The sequence below is a fragment of the Jaculus jaculus genome, chromosome 9 (assembly GCF_020740685.1).
Source record: "Jaculus jaculus isolate mJacJac1 chromosome 9, mJacJac1.mat.Y.cur, whole genome shotgun sequence".
In the NCBI taxonomy this organism is placed as follows: domain Eukaryota; kingdom Metazoa; phylum Chordata; class Mammalia; order Rodentia; family Dipodidae; genus Jaculus; species Jaculus jaculus.
In genome coordinates, this window is record NC_059110.1 from 126,202,409 (window position 1) to 126,218,111 (window position 15,703).

At 50.0% G+C, this 15,703-nt stretch overlaps 1 protein-coding gene and 1 non-coding gene across 3 annotated transcripts in view; one reads left to right on the forward strand and one right to left on the reverse strand.

Moving 5' to 3' along the window:
- Positions 1-15,703, forward strand: part of Slc39a11 (solute carrier family 39 member 11) — a 408,615-nt gene that overhangs the window by 326,058 nt on the left and 66,854 nt on the right. For both annotated transcript variants that reach the window (XM_045159412.1, XM_004655147.2), the window contains exon 7: positions 2,915-2,984. In XM_045159412.1, the coding sequence (XP_045015347.1) occupies positions 2,915-2,984 (70 nt within the window). The remainder of the gene's footprint in view (positions 1-2,914; positions 2,985-15,703) is intronic.
- LOC123463760 lies at positions 13,355-13,458 on the reverse strand. The gene has a single exon (XR_006639145.1). It is a non-coding gene; the product is annotated as a U6 spliceosomal RNA (small nuclear RNA).

Here is a 15,703-nt window from a genome sequence, read left to right on the forward strand (position 1 = left end):
TCCTGGTTTCACTTCCTCCTCGACATCTGGGGCCTGGCAGGGTTATAGCACACCTTCGGCCAGATGGTCTCCCCAGAAGGCGCTGCCAGGTTGTGGGCTGACGCGGATGGCGAACACAAGCCAGGGAGTGCCTGTGTCACCCCACGTGGCTCTGCCCATTGCCTAGCTTGCTGCTCCTGTCACCTAAGTGACACTTACCTACCATATTCCAGGCTATGAATCCTAGTGAATTTTGGCCAAGCCCTACCCACTTCTAGGGAATTTCTGGAACATTCCCCATGGCTGCTCAAATAGTGAGAAGCTTAGCCTGAGTCTATCAGGCAGGTTCCATTTAATATGGTCACCAAGTCAGCAAAACCATGTCACCCCTCTCATTTCTTTTTTTTAAATTCTTTTCCATTTTTAAAAACTTATTTGAGAGGGAGAGACAGAGAATGGGTGCACACCAAGACCTCTCGCTGTTGCAAACTAACTCCAGACACATGTACTACCTTGGGCATCTGGCTTATGTAGGTTCTGGGGAATCGAACCTGGGTCCTTAGGCTTTGCAGGCAAGTATCTTAACCACTAAGCCATCTCTCCAGCCCCTTCTTCTCATTTCTGCAAGGACCTGAAGTCAAAGACAAGGAAAGCTCAGAGTCCTGGTCTGTCTCAAGAAAAAAAGCCCCACATTTTTCATTTCCCTGGTGGAAGTCTGGCTGATGAGAGGCTGGCAGAGACAGAGACGCAGGAGGAATAGAACCGTGGCCAGAGGCAGGTGGCTCTGTCCTGGCCCCTGGGGGGGGACACTGGAGTGAGCGATGTGGCTTCAGCCTTTCCGCTCAGCTTGTCCTAGATACGGCCTCCCCTGCACCCAACCGGCCTTGCCAGTCCAAGACCACGAGTTTGCAGTCTCTCTTTTGCACCTGAACTAAGCAGGCACTGTGGAAAGGGGCAACTAGGTACTAATGATATTCCAGGCACAGTGGCTTCTTGTCTTAATTACTTTCTTCATTTGCACTTTCGGTGGAACACCTGCGTTCGGGCCGCGGTTGGCATTTTAACTGTCTCCCTTCCCATCGGTGGTTTCTTCAGCCATCTGTTGGTTCTCTAATTGATGCTCACTGCACGTGTGTAACTTGTCTCCGCGTCTCATTCGTTTAGCTGCAGGATGTCACCTCTCCCCTTCTTACTTCCTTACCTTGCTTACTCCGGTGTGGGTGTGGGTTGTGGGGAGCCTGATTTGGCCGCTTCCCAGCCCAGCCTGTGCTTTGGACCCAATGCCTGTGGCTCCCTGCCTTGGATCTGCAAGAGAACAGAAATGAAGGTGCGGCCAGTTTGCAAGCCACCACGGAATGCTCCTTTGGGAACAGGCCTCATGCTGCTGGCCTGACTTGGGTGCCCAGCAGAGGGGCGCAGCATTCACTTTGCCTTGTTCCTCTACAGGGGGACAGGTGACCCACACTCACTGCCCACAGGGCCACGTCCAACCCAAGCAACCGCCACAAACCCAAGTCAGCAAGCTGGATGTCAAAGGGCATTCCGGAGCTGGAGGGATGTGGTTAAGGCACTTGCCTGCAAAGCCAAAGGACCCAGGCTCGATTCCGCAGGACCCACGTTACCCCATTACCCAGATGCACAAGGGGGCACACGCGTCTGGAGTTTGTTTGCAGTGGCTGGAAGCACTGGTGCACCCATTCTCTCTCTCTCAAAATATAAATAAATATTTTTTTTTGAAAAAGGGCATTCTGAGAAAGAGGCAGAGTAGAGATAGAAGCTCAAGGTCAGGCTCCTCGCCTCCATGTCTGAGTCACTTTGCACAGGTTCTTTGTCCCCTTGAAGCAGCTCTGTGTGTTTGTCAAAAATGCTGGGGCAACATGCTCAACCTTTCTCAGGGGCTATTTTGCTAATTAACTTATGTCCCATTGCTCTGGGCTGCACTGTCATTTACATTAAAATGAGAGGAAACCATTAAGAAAAGAGCCAACCAGATGTTGTTTATGGTTTAAAAGAGCAATCTTTGTTTTTCAGAGAGAGCAGATATGCATGTCTGGAGGTCAGGAAAGGCCACAGTTCCTCCCCAGCTTTTGATACCCAGGTCCAGTGGCCCAAAGTCCCCAGCCATGCAAGGAAATGGTGGCCTGGCCTGTTATTAGTTATTTATTTTACAGGTTCAGACATGCATACAGTATGCTTTGATCCCCTCTCTTCCCTTTATGCCCCCACTAAAACCTTCTTACTTCCAGGCACATCCCCATCTACTTCTGTGCCTTATTACTCTTTTTCTTTGGCCTGCAGATTTAAGTTTGGGTCACTCGCATAATCATGAGTGGGAGGTTACTGTAGAGTGGGCAGCCCTTCAGTGACCAGCCCTTGAAAGGACATGACTTCCCCCTTACAGCTATTATCACCTTCAAGGACTTCTTGTAGGAACTGTGGACTCCCCCATGGGCTCTTCCCTCGTCTATGATGAGATATCCCATAGCCTGGACTTTTTTTTTAATGGATTGACAGAAAACTCATAGGATGCTAGCCATCACATCTGTGTTTTCTGTGTCCTTCTTTTTTTTTAAATTGTTTTACTTATTTATTTACTAGATGCAGAAGGACAGAAAGAGAGAGAGAGAGAGAAGGAACATGCCAGGGCCTCCAGCCACTACAAACGAAATCCAGATGCATGTGTCATGATGTGCATCTGGCTAATGTGGGACCTGGAGATCGAACCTAGATCCTAGGGCTTCGCAGGCATGCACCTTAACTGCTGAGCCATCTCTCCAGCTCTAGCCTGGACTTCTGACCCTATTTTATGCTCCTGTCACATTGATCTTCTGTCACTTGCAGCCTAAAGCCATCTTGCCTGACAGAGGCTAGTGATTGACATTCCTCACTTGAAATTGATCACTTAACCCCTCCTGCTTTCTTGTGTCTATTGCAGAGGGTCTTGCTGTTGGAGTTGGATTTGGGGCTGTAGAAAAGACAGCATCTGCAACCTTCGAGAGTGCCAGGTAAGCCAGTGCCTGGTGACCAGGCTAGTCCCCGTGCCCCGTGACTCCCTGGCTCCCCTTGTTCCCTGGGGGAGCTGCTGGCCTGCAGCTGCGGAGTACCCCCAGCCCCAGGTGACAAGAGTGACAAGGTCAGGGGAAGCTCATGCGGGGGCACGGTACTCAGTCAGACAAGCCCGTGGGCGCCAACGGTTTTGAAGGTGCTATTTACTGCATAACCATTTTGGAAACAAGTCCCAGATGCGATCTCAAGCTGGGCTCTAAGACCATGAAACATATAAAGACTAGAGACAAAGGCCGGGCGTGGTGGCACACTCTTTAATCCCAGCACTCCTCGGGAGGCAGAGGCGGGAGGATCGCTGAGAGTTCAAGGCCACCCTGAGACTACATAGTGAATTCCAGGTCAGCCTGAACTAGAGTGAGACTGTACCTTGAAAAATAAATAAATAAATATATAAATGGCTATCAAGGGGCTAAAGGTAGCCCAACAAATCTCAAAAAAAAAAAACAAAGACTAGAGAGGAAGGTCATAACACAGGCAGTGACAGATGCTCTTAAGTGGCTCCCTCCTTTTCTCTTGTCACCGACCTCGCCAGAAAACTGGTTCTTGACCTGCTCTTTAGCCTCTTTCTTGTCCTCTGACCCCCTTTTGGTTACGCCAGTGCCCTCAGCGATCTGTCCCTGGAGCAACCTCAGTTCACGAGCATTTCCTAGGCGACTCTGCCCACCCCCATGTGTGGTGGACTTGTGTGTAAAGCGTCTTCCATAAGCTCATGTGTGTGAACACTTAATCCCCAGGTGGGGGTGCTGTTTGGGAAGGCTGTGGAAGCTTCAGGAGGTGAAGCCTTGCTGGAGGAAGAGGGTCACTGGAAAAGGGCCTTGCTGGTTCTTGCTACCTCCTGGCTCTGCCGTGGCGGTGTGACACTGTTCTGCTCCTGCCGTGCTCTGGGGAAGCCGTGATGAAACGTGATGTTCGCGGCTCTCCCCAGCCCGTACTTCCCCGCTGAACTTGTTTCTATGGGGCTGGTGGCCTCCCAGATGTCCCTGCGTAAATGTTTTACAGAACGTACACACAGCAGTTCCGAATTTGAACTTCCCGTCACCACGGTCTGTCTTGAAGATCATGCCCCTCCTCCCGGTTTTCCTGTCACCACCTTGCACGCAGCCATCGAGGACAAACCGCCTTATCGAGACCCTTAGGTCTTATAAACGCATCCTCTTGTCTGTTTCCCTGAGTCAAACAGGACTTGAGTCAGGTTAGAGTCATGGGCTCACATGGGGGCCTTTAGCCCTCCCAGAGGGGCGCTCGGGGTGGTCCTCCCACACCCCTAAAGTGTGAAAAAGTGTGACTGCTGCAGGCACCACGCCAGACGGCCGCAGGATGGGGCCACAGGCTCCGCCGCTTCCTGAGGACGAGGGGAGTAAGGAGCGGTAGCAGTCAGGAGGAGATGACTGAGGATGGCGAGCAGTAAGGGGACCTTACACACACACACATGCACACGTACACACACACACATGCACACGTACACAGACACACATACACACACACACACACATGTGACCCAAGGCACCTGGATTCACAAGAAATCAAACCCTAATTGAAATCAGACGGCTCAAGGGTACCTAGCTAATTGCACTGCCTTCAGAATGTGCAATCCCAACCCATTCCACAGCCTACCTAAGGCGGTTTGAATGTAAAGTGTCCCCGACAGCATCTTTTGTTTGTGATTAAGCCTCTGGACTCCTGGAGTATTTCTTCTTACCTTGAGCATCGAGCTGAGTAATGATGGCTGTTGTGAGAATCCCGTGAGATGGCGAAGGGCAGGGGAGGCCTTTAGAACCAAGCAGTGCCACCACAAACAAGGCCAGTGGTGGCTCATAGTCCCAGGGACTAAGAGCCCCAGGGGCTGACCTTAGACTCCTTCAAAGGCCAGGATCTGCCAGAACCAAGGGAGCCACATGCTCTCCATAAATCTGTGCCACGAGTGACAGCCATGCCCCAGCACTACACTCAGGCCAGGCTGAGTCTGATGGCATCCCGCCCCACACTCCCCGTGACATCTCAGTGCCGACTCCAATAGCCCTCTCTCTTGTTGCCACCCGCTCTTCCTGCTGGCATTTGGAAATATTTCTGAAGAAAATGAAATAAAAACATGTCTAATCCTGCATCTCCCTCCCTTCCCCAGACCCAACAGATTCTCTCTGAGTTCACCTACACCCCACCCCCGCCACAGGACCCTCCAGCTGGGTCTGGGATGGGGCAGTTGGCCTAGGAGTTCCCCACTACCTCAGACCCTCGGCCTCACTGGGGAGCCCTTCAGGCCACCCGTGTGCCCACTGTGACGGCGTGGGGCAGAGGGGCTGGAGGCCACCCATGCGCCCATGGTGACGGCGTGGGGCAGAGGGGCTGGAGGCCACCCATGCGCCCACGGTGACGGCGTGGGGCAGGGGGGTTGGAGATGCACTACCACGGCAGCCACGACTCCAAGCAGCGAGGAACAGTGCAGCATGGATGCAGGGCGGGGAGGGAGAGCAGACTCCTAGCCCTCAGCCACGTGGAGTTCACATCTCCTCGCCCTTCTGGGTGCCCATTACTCTGGAGCAGTAAATACAGAGTGGCACCCAGACCAGGTTTGTCAGCTCTTCGTGTCTTCAGCTCAGAGTGTGGATGGGTTTTTACGAGAAGAGAGGTGCTAGGGAGTGATGGCGAGTGAGAAGGAGGCAGTGCCCGCGGGCAGGCCCCACTCAGCCGCGCCGTGGGCCTGTGCGGCACCGGACCACCCAGGGGTCTGGCCTCCAGCTGTCTCCTCCCGCTGGAGCGCTGTGCCAGCGGAGTGTGGGATCCAGAAAGGAGAGCTCTGCAGCACAGTAGGAGGGCACGAAAAGATACCAGGCAAATGGCAGTAAAAACACAGCAGGTACTTTTACAATTTTAGTAGCAAAGTGTACTTTAAGGCAGGAAGCCAAATGAGGAATAAGACAACACTTTATTTGTGGAAAGGCAAGCAGTCCTCAGGATGACACCATGGTCCTGAGTGTTTACGCAACAAGCAGGCTGAGCTCAAAGTCAGGAAACCAGGTCAGAAGTTCAAGGAGGCATGAAAACACACACACACACACACACAAAAAAAAAAACCAAAACCACAGTCGTGTGGAGAATGTAACACCCTTCCTTGATGCTCCTACTATCATGGATTAAAGGAGAACAGAACGTAGAGAGGACGTGACCATAGAGGGAGCACATCTCGACTTCCACCCCAGCAATTAGAAAGCATGCTGTTTTAGAGACTGGGGAGATGGCTCAGCTGATGAAAGGTGCTTGCTTGCAAGCGTCCACTCTGGAGTTCCATCCTCAGCACACCCACATGGAGCCAGATGCAAAGCGGTACATGGGTTTGTCATCCCTGTGCCTAAGGCAATGGGGGATGGAGCCAGAAGAATCTGGAAGTTCCCACTCAGCATTGGCAGTGAGAGATAGTCTATCTCCAAGAAAGTGGAAGGAGAGAGAAACGCCCTAAGGTTGTCCTCTGAATTCCACACAGATGCTGTGGCACATGCAAGCCATATACATAAATGTACACATATGTGTATCTATGTATATTGTATATGTATGCATATGGAATTCAATTGTGAAATTGAAAAATTCAAGGGCTGCAGAGATGGCTTAGTGGTTGTTGCAGTCAGGTCTGCATTGCTGGCAGAAAACTGCTGACCAAGAGCAGCTTGTGGGAGCAAAGGTTTATTTTGGCTTACAGACTTGAGGGGAAGCTCCACGATACAGGGGGAAATGATGACATGAACAGAGGGTGGACATCACCTCCTGGCCAACATCAGATGGACAACAGCAACAGGAGAGTGTGCCAAACACTGGCAAGAGGAAGCTGGCTATAACACCAATAAGACAAGAAGAGTTGACCAGCCTGGTCTGGGTGCCACTCTGTATTTACTGCCCCCAACAATACACCGCCTCCAGAAGACTCCAGTTCCCCAATTGCCATCAGCTGGGGACCTAGCAGTCAGAACGCCTACAGTTATGGGGGACACCTGAATCAAGCCACCGCATTCTTCCCCTGGCCCCCATAAACTGATAACCATACATGATTTAAAATGTAATGCATTCATCCAACTTTAAAATTCCCCATAGTTTTTATCACTCCCAATGATGTTAAAACATCCCCATAGCTCAAAATCTTTTAACTGAGCCATAATACCAAAAGTAAACCAAAAAACCCATAATGGCACAGAATGAACATCCACACTGCAAAAGGTAGCATTGGGCAGAACAAAGAAATATTCAACTAATACAAGATTTAAACAAGGGAAACATCAAACTCTGTTGTTCCACGTCCAACAACTTTAGTCAGTGACAAGTCTCTAGTCTTATAATTCTAACTGGTGACAAGTCTCGAGTTCTAATTCTGCCCCTCCAGCTAGGCTACTCACAATCCCAGGAAACTTCATCAGGTGTCGGCAGCTCTCCTTGGCAGCCATGCAACATTCCTGGCATCTCCACTTGGTCTCCACAGCAACCCATGGTTCATCCTCATGGCTCCATTGGGTCTCCATGCAGGTAATCCAGCAAGCCTGCTTCATACTGCCCATGGCCATTTCCAAAATACAAAACTGTGTTGCAAATTCAAGGACCCTTCTTTGTGCATTTGTTGTACTCCAGAATACCAGGTGGGCTGCCAACTTGTTAATCCAGGGGGAAATAAAGCTGACTTTGGAAAATAGAACACTCTTAGCATTCAGACCCCTTCCAAAGAGTCTGCATTCTTCCTGTTGTCCCAATACGGGTCAGCTGGTTCAAATCTCAGTGGTTGTAATCTCTCAAACAATTGCAGCTGAACAGGCAACTTTGGCCCAAAGATTTTATTTATTCTGTGTCATATCTCTCTGCTCACACCAGTCCATTTCTACACAATGGAACCCTGCACAGATTCTCAGGGCACAGGCATAACAGCAAGCCTCTCACACAAACTGCTTCTAGCCCAGTCCAAGCAAAGCTCTTTCTCACCCTCATAAGCCAAACCTCACAGTTCTTTGTTCTAACCAGAATAGTCCATCAAGCTGTATTTACAGCACTGCAAGGGATCTCTTAGGACAAGGTTTCAAATCCTTCCACATTCCTCCTGCAAAACAATTCCCAAAGGCCTAAGCCACAGAATCAGGTGTCTAGCAGCAATGACCCTACTGTTGGTACCAACTTTATTGTCACAGTCAGGTTCGCATTGCTGGCAGAAAACACCCAACCAAGAGTAGCTTGTGGGGAAGAAAGGTTTATTTTGGCTTACAGACTCAAGGGGAAGCTCCATGATGGCAGGGGAAAATGGTGTCACGAGCAGAGGGTGGACATCACCTCCTGGCCAACAGCAGCAGGAGAAACACTAGAAGGAGGAAGCTGGCTATAATACTCATAAGTCCGCCTCCAGGAAACTCCAATTCCCACATTGCCATTAGCTGAGGACCTAGCACTCAGAACACATTAGTTTATGGGGGTCACCTGAATCAAACATCCCACAGCGGTTAAGGTGCTTGCCTACGAAGCCTAAGGACCCAGGCTTAATTCTTCAGGTCCCATGTAAGCCAGATGCACAAGGTGGTGCATGCATCTGGAGTTTGTTTGCAGTGGCTAGAGGCCCTAGTGCACCCATTCTCTCTCTCTCTTTCTCTCTGTCTCAAATAAATTTTTTTTTAATTTAAAAAAATTCAAAAGGAAAACACACTCTTATAAAGCACATGTATATATTTTCCCCAATGATAAATGCCCCGGATCAGAATCATTCCGACCACCTTGTCAGACCTCAGTGTGAGATGACTGAGGAACAAAACAGAAAGGCTGGCCAAAAATAACTCCTGAGCGGGCCTTTAAAACGAGAAGCAGCACAAGGCAGCACAGCCCAAGCCTCAAAGGAGCGACAGAAAGCAGGCGAGCTAAGAAACCCAGTGGAACGGGGCAAGCTGCTCACAGTCTCAGGGGCTCGTCGTGCAGAGCGGGTGGGCTGCAGCGAATTTCATCCAAGGGGCTGATGGGCAGATGCCACTGACATGCAATTCCCTGAGGCTTACCGGAGGGAGGCAGGAAGGATTCGACTGAGGCCGGCTGTTGAACAAGCACACTGCTCATCCCTGGAATGACTCGGGGGAGGCGGCAAGCGGTCGATGGAGCAGCGGGAAGAACGCAGCAGTTGAACCAAATGTTCCCGGGCCTCAGCATGAGCTTCGGCCGAGCACGGCCTCCCAGCCAAGGAGGTGTCTTCAGCACAGGCCTCAGATTTTGTTACAATGTGGAGGGGACATTTCAAATTCAGGGGACAGGGAGCCAAGGTGAGGCACATGACACTGTGGGAGGGGCTGAGCAGGGTGTAAGGGCTGATAAGAGTGAGGTGTATTACTGTGGCTCGACCCGTGAGTTTTGGCTTCATAGGGCATAAGAGTATTCCAGAGAGACTGTAATATGAGTTGTTTTAAATTGTGTGTGCGTGTGTGTGTGTGCAGGCACACAAGTGTGTATGCCACTGTGTCTTGCTGTTACGAAGGAACATCCATAGCCGGGCGTGGTGGCACACATCTTTAATCCCATCACTTGGAAGGCAGAGGTAGGAGGATCGCCATGAGTTCGAGGCCACCCTGAGACTACATAGTGAATTCCAGGTCAGCCTGGGCGAGAGCAAGACCCTACCTCGAAAAACTCAAAAAACAAACAAAGGAACATTCATATGGCTTTATGTGGGTGGCTGGGGAATCGAACCCAGGCCAGTAGGCTTTGAAAGCAAGCGCCTTTAATCACTGAGCTGTCGGCCAGCCCCTGCAGTGTGAATCTTGATCTTTTCCTGGACTAGCCATTAGTGATCCCATCCTTTCTCAAGGTCCAGTCATAACTCCCAATTAGCCACGGTCTACGCAACTGGCCGTTGTTAAGCTGGGATATCTGGTAGGCTAGGTGGTATTTCAAATGCATTTCTTTAACTGTATTTTTGACTCACAGTGGGTTCAATATTAGTCAAGAAGCATCTTTCCATGGACACATGGGCAGCTAAGTGAACCAGTTAGAGGTTCCTGCTCACTGAATGGAGGGCTCTGCAATGGGCCATGGTCCAGTTTTGCCCCAACATCTGTTTCCAAAGTGCAGTTTCATTGCGGCACAGGCCTCTTACTTTATGTGTGCTGTGTTGGCCTAGCTGAGTAGTTGTCACAGAAATCTGAAGATGGGAGGCTGTTATTTCTTTTCTCTCTGTCTACAAAGCTAAAAATATTTTCTACTTAATCCTATATAGAGCATCCACAGACCCATTCTGAATTAGTTATTTTCTTGTTGCTGGAACATAACACCTGGTGCTTTCTCAGGAGGAAATACCCAACCGGAAGCAGCTTCCAGAAGGGGATAATTTCAATTTATAGTTTCACAGGAAAGTTTCCTCATAGTGGGGAAAGCATGGCAAGAGCCTCTCGCCCTCACATCTTCACGTGGGCAGGAGGCGGCAGGAGGAGGCGGACGGGGCTGTAACGTCCCCCAGGGCCACACCTCCTCCAGCACAGCTCCACCTCCTGGAGGTTCCACAGATTCCCCCAAATAGAGCCACCAGTTGGGGGTGAAGCTTTCAAGCATGTGTCTGAGGGACTTTTCACACCTAAACCACTGCACCTGACCCAACCTAATTCAAAGAAGGAAGGGAACATTTTGGCTTTTAGTCTGAGGTTATAGTCCACTGCGGCGGGCAATGCATGGTGGCAAGGCAGTGGGCCAAGTTCCTCCCGAGCGAGAAAGCAGAGGGATGAAGATTGACTTCTCTGTTTTCTTTCTCTATTTCATGCAGTCCAGGACCCCAGCCGGTGGGATGGTCTACCCACCATTAAGGTGTGACTTCCCACCTCAGTTAACCTAATCAAGACGATCCCTCCCAGACCTGCACAGAGGCTGACCTAATCTATGTAATGCCTCATGGGCGATTCTAGATCCTGTCAATCGACAATCTCTATAAGCCGTCACACCGTCCTAGTAAACTCACTCCACATCTCCAGCCCAAGTTCAGCACTGGGAGGCCAGCTGCCTTTTACACGACCTCCTTCCTGTGTCCTGTTTGCAGTCTTCTCAGAGGAGGTTCCAGGGTCTGTCTCGCAGCAGCAGGACATGAGCATTACAATAAGGCACTGTCTCTGACCCAGAAGGACAGGCACCTGGCCCCAAATTGGTGTGTGGCTGCTGCCACCTGGTGTCAAGACACATGACCGCGCCTTGCCTTTCCCAATGCTTGGCTTTGCTGCATCTGTGTCCCAGCGGGTGTGGTGCGTGGTAGTGTAGACTCGGGAGGCTGAGGCAGGGGGATTGCCACGAGTTCAGGGCCATCCTTGAATACATAGCAAGTACCAGGCCAGTCAGGATTACACAGCAATACTCTGTTAAGGCAGGAAAGGAGGAAGGGAGAGAAGAGAGGAAGGAAGGGAGGAAGGAAGGAAAGGAAGAAGGAAGGAAAGAAGGAAGGAAGGAAGGAAGGAAGGAAGGAAGGAAGGAAGGAAGGAAGGAAGGAAGGAAGGAAATTAGTGTCCCCTGAGTTACCAAGACTTAGCCAGTCATGGTAGCCTATGGTCCAAGCAAAACAGCTTTTTCTGTTGTTTTTTTTTTTTTCTGGCACCATCCCATGGTGTTTTTGTTTATTTCTTCAACCACAAAGAATTTCTTCAGACCCTATGTCCCTGGGGAGTTTGATGGCAATTCAGGTTTCCTTTCCTAAATGCCACCCCCCCCCCCCAGAGGCTGCGCCCTCAGCCCTCACGTCATGGAGAGCATCATTCAGACCAGCAGGTAGAGCAAGCGACTGGAGCTCCGCCATCCTGCTTCCTACCTTGTTCATGTGCACACTCTAGCCAAAGGTGCTTGCAGCAGGGGACAGGTGTCCTGGAGCTGGCTGTGTGGAGCCGAGGACAGCAGCGGCAGCTTCGCTGTGGGCCGTGGACAGCCCGCAGAGCGCATCTCCGAGGTTTGGCTGTGCGCATTTCCGCCTTGTGCCCCAGCCACTGACCGCGCAGACACCCAGCGAAGGATGCGTGGTGGATTAGCATTTGGAGCTAGTAGAGCTCATTAAATTGCACAGAGGCATTAAGATCAACTTCACTGGTTATGTCTGCAATGCCACCAGAGTGTAAAGATCATAAAGCAGACAAATCATTTTCCTGGCTTATAAAACACACACGGTGGTACACGGGCAATCACTTAAGACAGCAGCCACTTATTAACTGAGCAGCCGTGTGTGTAGATGCAGATGGAGTGACGGGACCAGGGGTGGGGTGGCTCAGCGGGTAAAAGCACTTCTGCACAAGTTAAGTCAGTGGAAGAGGATGCCTATATGGGTGCACATGTTACGTGTGTGTGTCTTGTCTAAGTAGTTGACCTACTTTTGCTCCAGTTGATTCTTGAAGACATGCTTGCAAGTGGAAGGGAACTAGAGAAGCTAACGAGTCGACTTGTGGGAGAGGTCTCAGCTAAGCTATCACTTGTGGGTTATGGGTCACTTTGCATCACCCCAAGGCTGCCTGCCGCCATGTGTCCATGCCGCAAACGACCCCACATCTACCTAGACTAGACCACCTCTGCCCTCCTGGTCTGGCCCTCCTACACCCTCGTGAGCTGGCCCACGTCTCCTTCCCTTCTGGGGCATCCTGGGGAGACCTTTCCTTCTTCCAGTTTGCTGATTTTGACCTTCCTCCTGGTCTCTGACTTGGGCCTGACTGAAAGTGGTCTCTGGACTGAGCAGTGGAGAGCCAGCTTGAGGTCAGCCAGGCAGGCACCTGGACAGGAACTGACCTCCACCTTCATCCACCCAGTACCACTTCCTAGAGAGCAGCGCCTCCCAGCCCTCCACGCATCTCAGTCGAAAATCCTGCTTTAAGTTTTCTGTAGGTCAACAAGCCCTTCCTGCCAAACTGCCACGTCTGGGATTCCAGAGCGTGGGCAGCCCTTCCTTCTTCGCCTATTTTCCTTGCCAGCCTAGAGTGGAATTTCAAAGTAGAAAGTGGCTGGCAGACAGCGCCACCATGTGGTGCATTGGCATCATAGGTCACTTGGTGAGGTAAGCATAAGGAAAAAGAACCTCAGATGGCAAGCGAGACTCCTTGCTCTATGAGCAGTGTGGCTTCCATATATATATGCATCTGTGTCAGCTGTACATCTATCTGTCATTCATTGGTTTCTAATTGATCAATGCATGAGTTGATTAACATGCTCTGGTCATGTAAAATAGCACATTTATATTCCTGCCATGTTTTTTTCAGAGGGGGAAGAGGTTTATATTGGTTTACAGGCTCAAGGGAGAAGCTCCGTAATGGCAGGGAAAATGATGGCATGAGCAGAGGGTGGACATCAGCCATGGCCCACAAAGATAATGGAACGCTTCACAAATTTGCGTGCCATCCTTGCACAGGGGCCATGCTAATCTCTGTATCGTTCCAATTGTAGTATATGTGCAGCCGAAGTGAGCACATTCCTGCTATTTTAAAAAATTATATATATATACATATATATATATTTATACATACATATCTATACACATATATATGTGTATATGTATATACATATATATATGTATATGTATGTATGTGTGTGTGTATATATATATATATATATATATATATATATATATATATATATGAAAGAGAGAGGGAGAGAACAAGAGAGAAGGGGCATGCCAGGGCCTCTAGCTGCTGCAAACAAACTCCAGACACATGAGCATCTGGCTTACGTGGGTTCTGGGGTATTAAACCCAGGTCCTTAGGCTTCATAAGCAGTCTTCTTAACCAGTAAGCCATCTCTCTAGCCTTATATTCCTGCTATTTTGATCCCAATATTTCATGCCTGCTTCAGTTCATTACAAAAAAGATTTACTCCTTGTGTCCAAGAATAACAACGGAGCTTTGGTATGACTCTACATAAAGAGAGGAAGTGTGAAGTGATCAGTTACTGAGAAGGAAAGTAAATGGGGCAAAGAAGAGCCTCCGGGTGAGGAGGATGGCCCAGCAGGTAAAGCAACTTGCCTGCAAAGCCTGAAGGCCGGGGCCATTTCCCTAGTATTGGCATGAAGCAGACACGCAACGTGGCACATGTGTAGAGTTTCTGTGCAGTGGCAGGAGACCCGGACATGCCCATTCTCTCTCGGGCTGGGTACGGTGGCACACACCTTTAATCCCAGCACTTGGGAGGCAGAGATAGGAGTATCACCATGAGTTTGAGGCCAGCCTGAGAGTACATAGTGAATTCCAGGTCTTTCTGGACCAGAGTGAGACCCTACCTTGAAAACAAATAAACAAACAAATAAAACTCCCCTTGGCACCCATCTCCAGGGCTCATTCCCAAACGCAGGTGTCTCTGACCTGCCTCTACCACACTCTCCTTTCCCTCCCTTCCTCCTTCTTACGATGGTCTTTCAGAGCTCCCAGCAGAAGTGTCTTTTAAAAAATATTTTATTATTTATTTGACATAGAAGGGGAGAATGGGCACGCCGGGCCTCCAGGCACTGCAAACGAACTCCAGACAAGTGCGCCTCCTTGTGCATCTGGCTAACGTGGATCCTACAGAATTGAGCCTGAGCCCTTTGACTTTGCAGAAAACACGTTAATCGCTAAGCCATTCCTCCAGCCCAGAAGTGTCCTTTTTTGTTTGTTTGTTTGTTTGCTTGTTTTTGTTTTTTTGAGAGTGAGAATGAATTGGCAGCCCAAGGACAGAGATAGGGAGAATTGGCACACTAGGGCTTTCAGCCACTGCGATCCAACTCCAGATGCGTGCATCACCTTATGCGCATGTGCGACCTTGCGCACTTGAGTCACCTTGTGCATCTGGCTCATGTGGGACATGGAGAGTTGGACATGAGTCCTTAGGCTTCGCAAGCAAGCACCTTAACTGCTAAGCCATCTCTCCAGCCCCAGAAGTATCATTTTTAAAATATTTAATTTATTTACTTATTTGACAGAGAAAGAGGGAGGGAGGGAGAGAATGGGTGCGCCAGGGCCTCCAGCCACTGCAAACGAACTCCAGATGCATGTGCCCCCTTCTGCATCTGGCTAACGAGGGGAATCGAACCTGGATCCTTTGGCTTTTGCAGGAAAGTACCTTAACCACTAAGTCATCCCTCCAGCTCAGAACTGTCATTTTACAAACACAAATAGTGGCTATGTTTGGCTCCCTCCTGACCCCAGCCAGCTCCCCACCACAGCTTTTCTTAGAGTGACCCTCCCAGGAGACAAGAGGCACCCCTCAACGACCTTGTCCTCCGTGTCCTCATATTGGCACTAGGGCGATGGGGTCCTTCCTCAGAAACCTGGGGAGTCCCCAGAAATGCCAAGGAGCGTGGACAGCTTTAGAGCCATTTGCTGTGGGCTGCTTCCTCCATGGCGCCGGGTGCCCGAGAACCTCGGTGTTGCACGGGTAGACAGGTGGACATGTGCTGGAGAACATGACTGTACCCCTGAGACTGCCCTGAGAAAGTGTTTACTCCTCGTCTGACTTCTGTGTACTCGGCAGTCTTTCCTGACTTGACTTCTTGATTTTTTTTTCCCCCCAGGACTGATGTAATACATCACTCTTCTTTTTGAGACTTTTATTCAGTAGCACATGCTGGCCTCAAACTCATGGCATCTTCCATCCTCAGCCTCCCAAGTGCTCCATTTTATGTATTTATTTATTTTTGAGACAGGATATTGCTAACATAAGCCTAGCTGGCCTGGTTCTTACT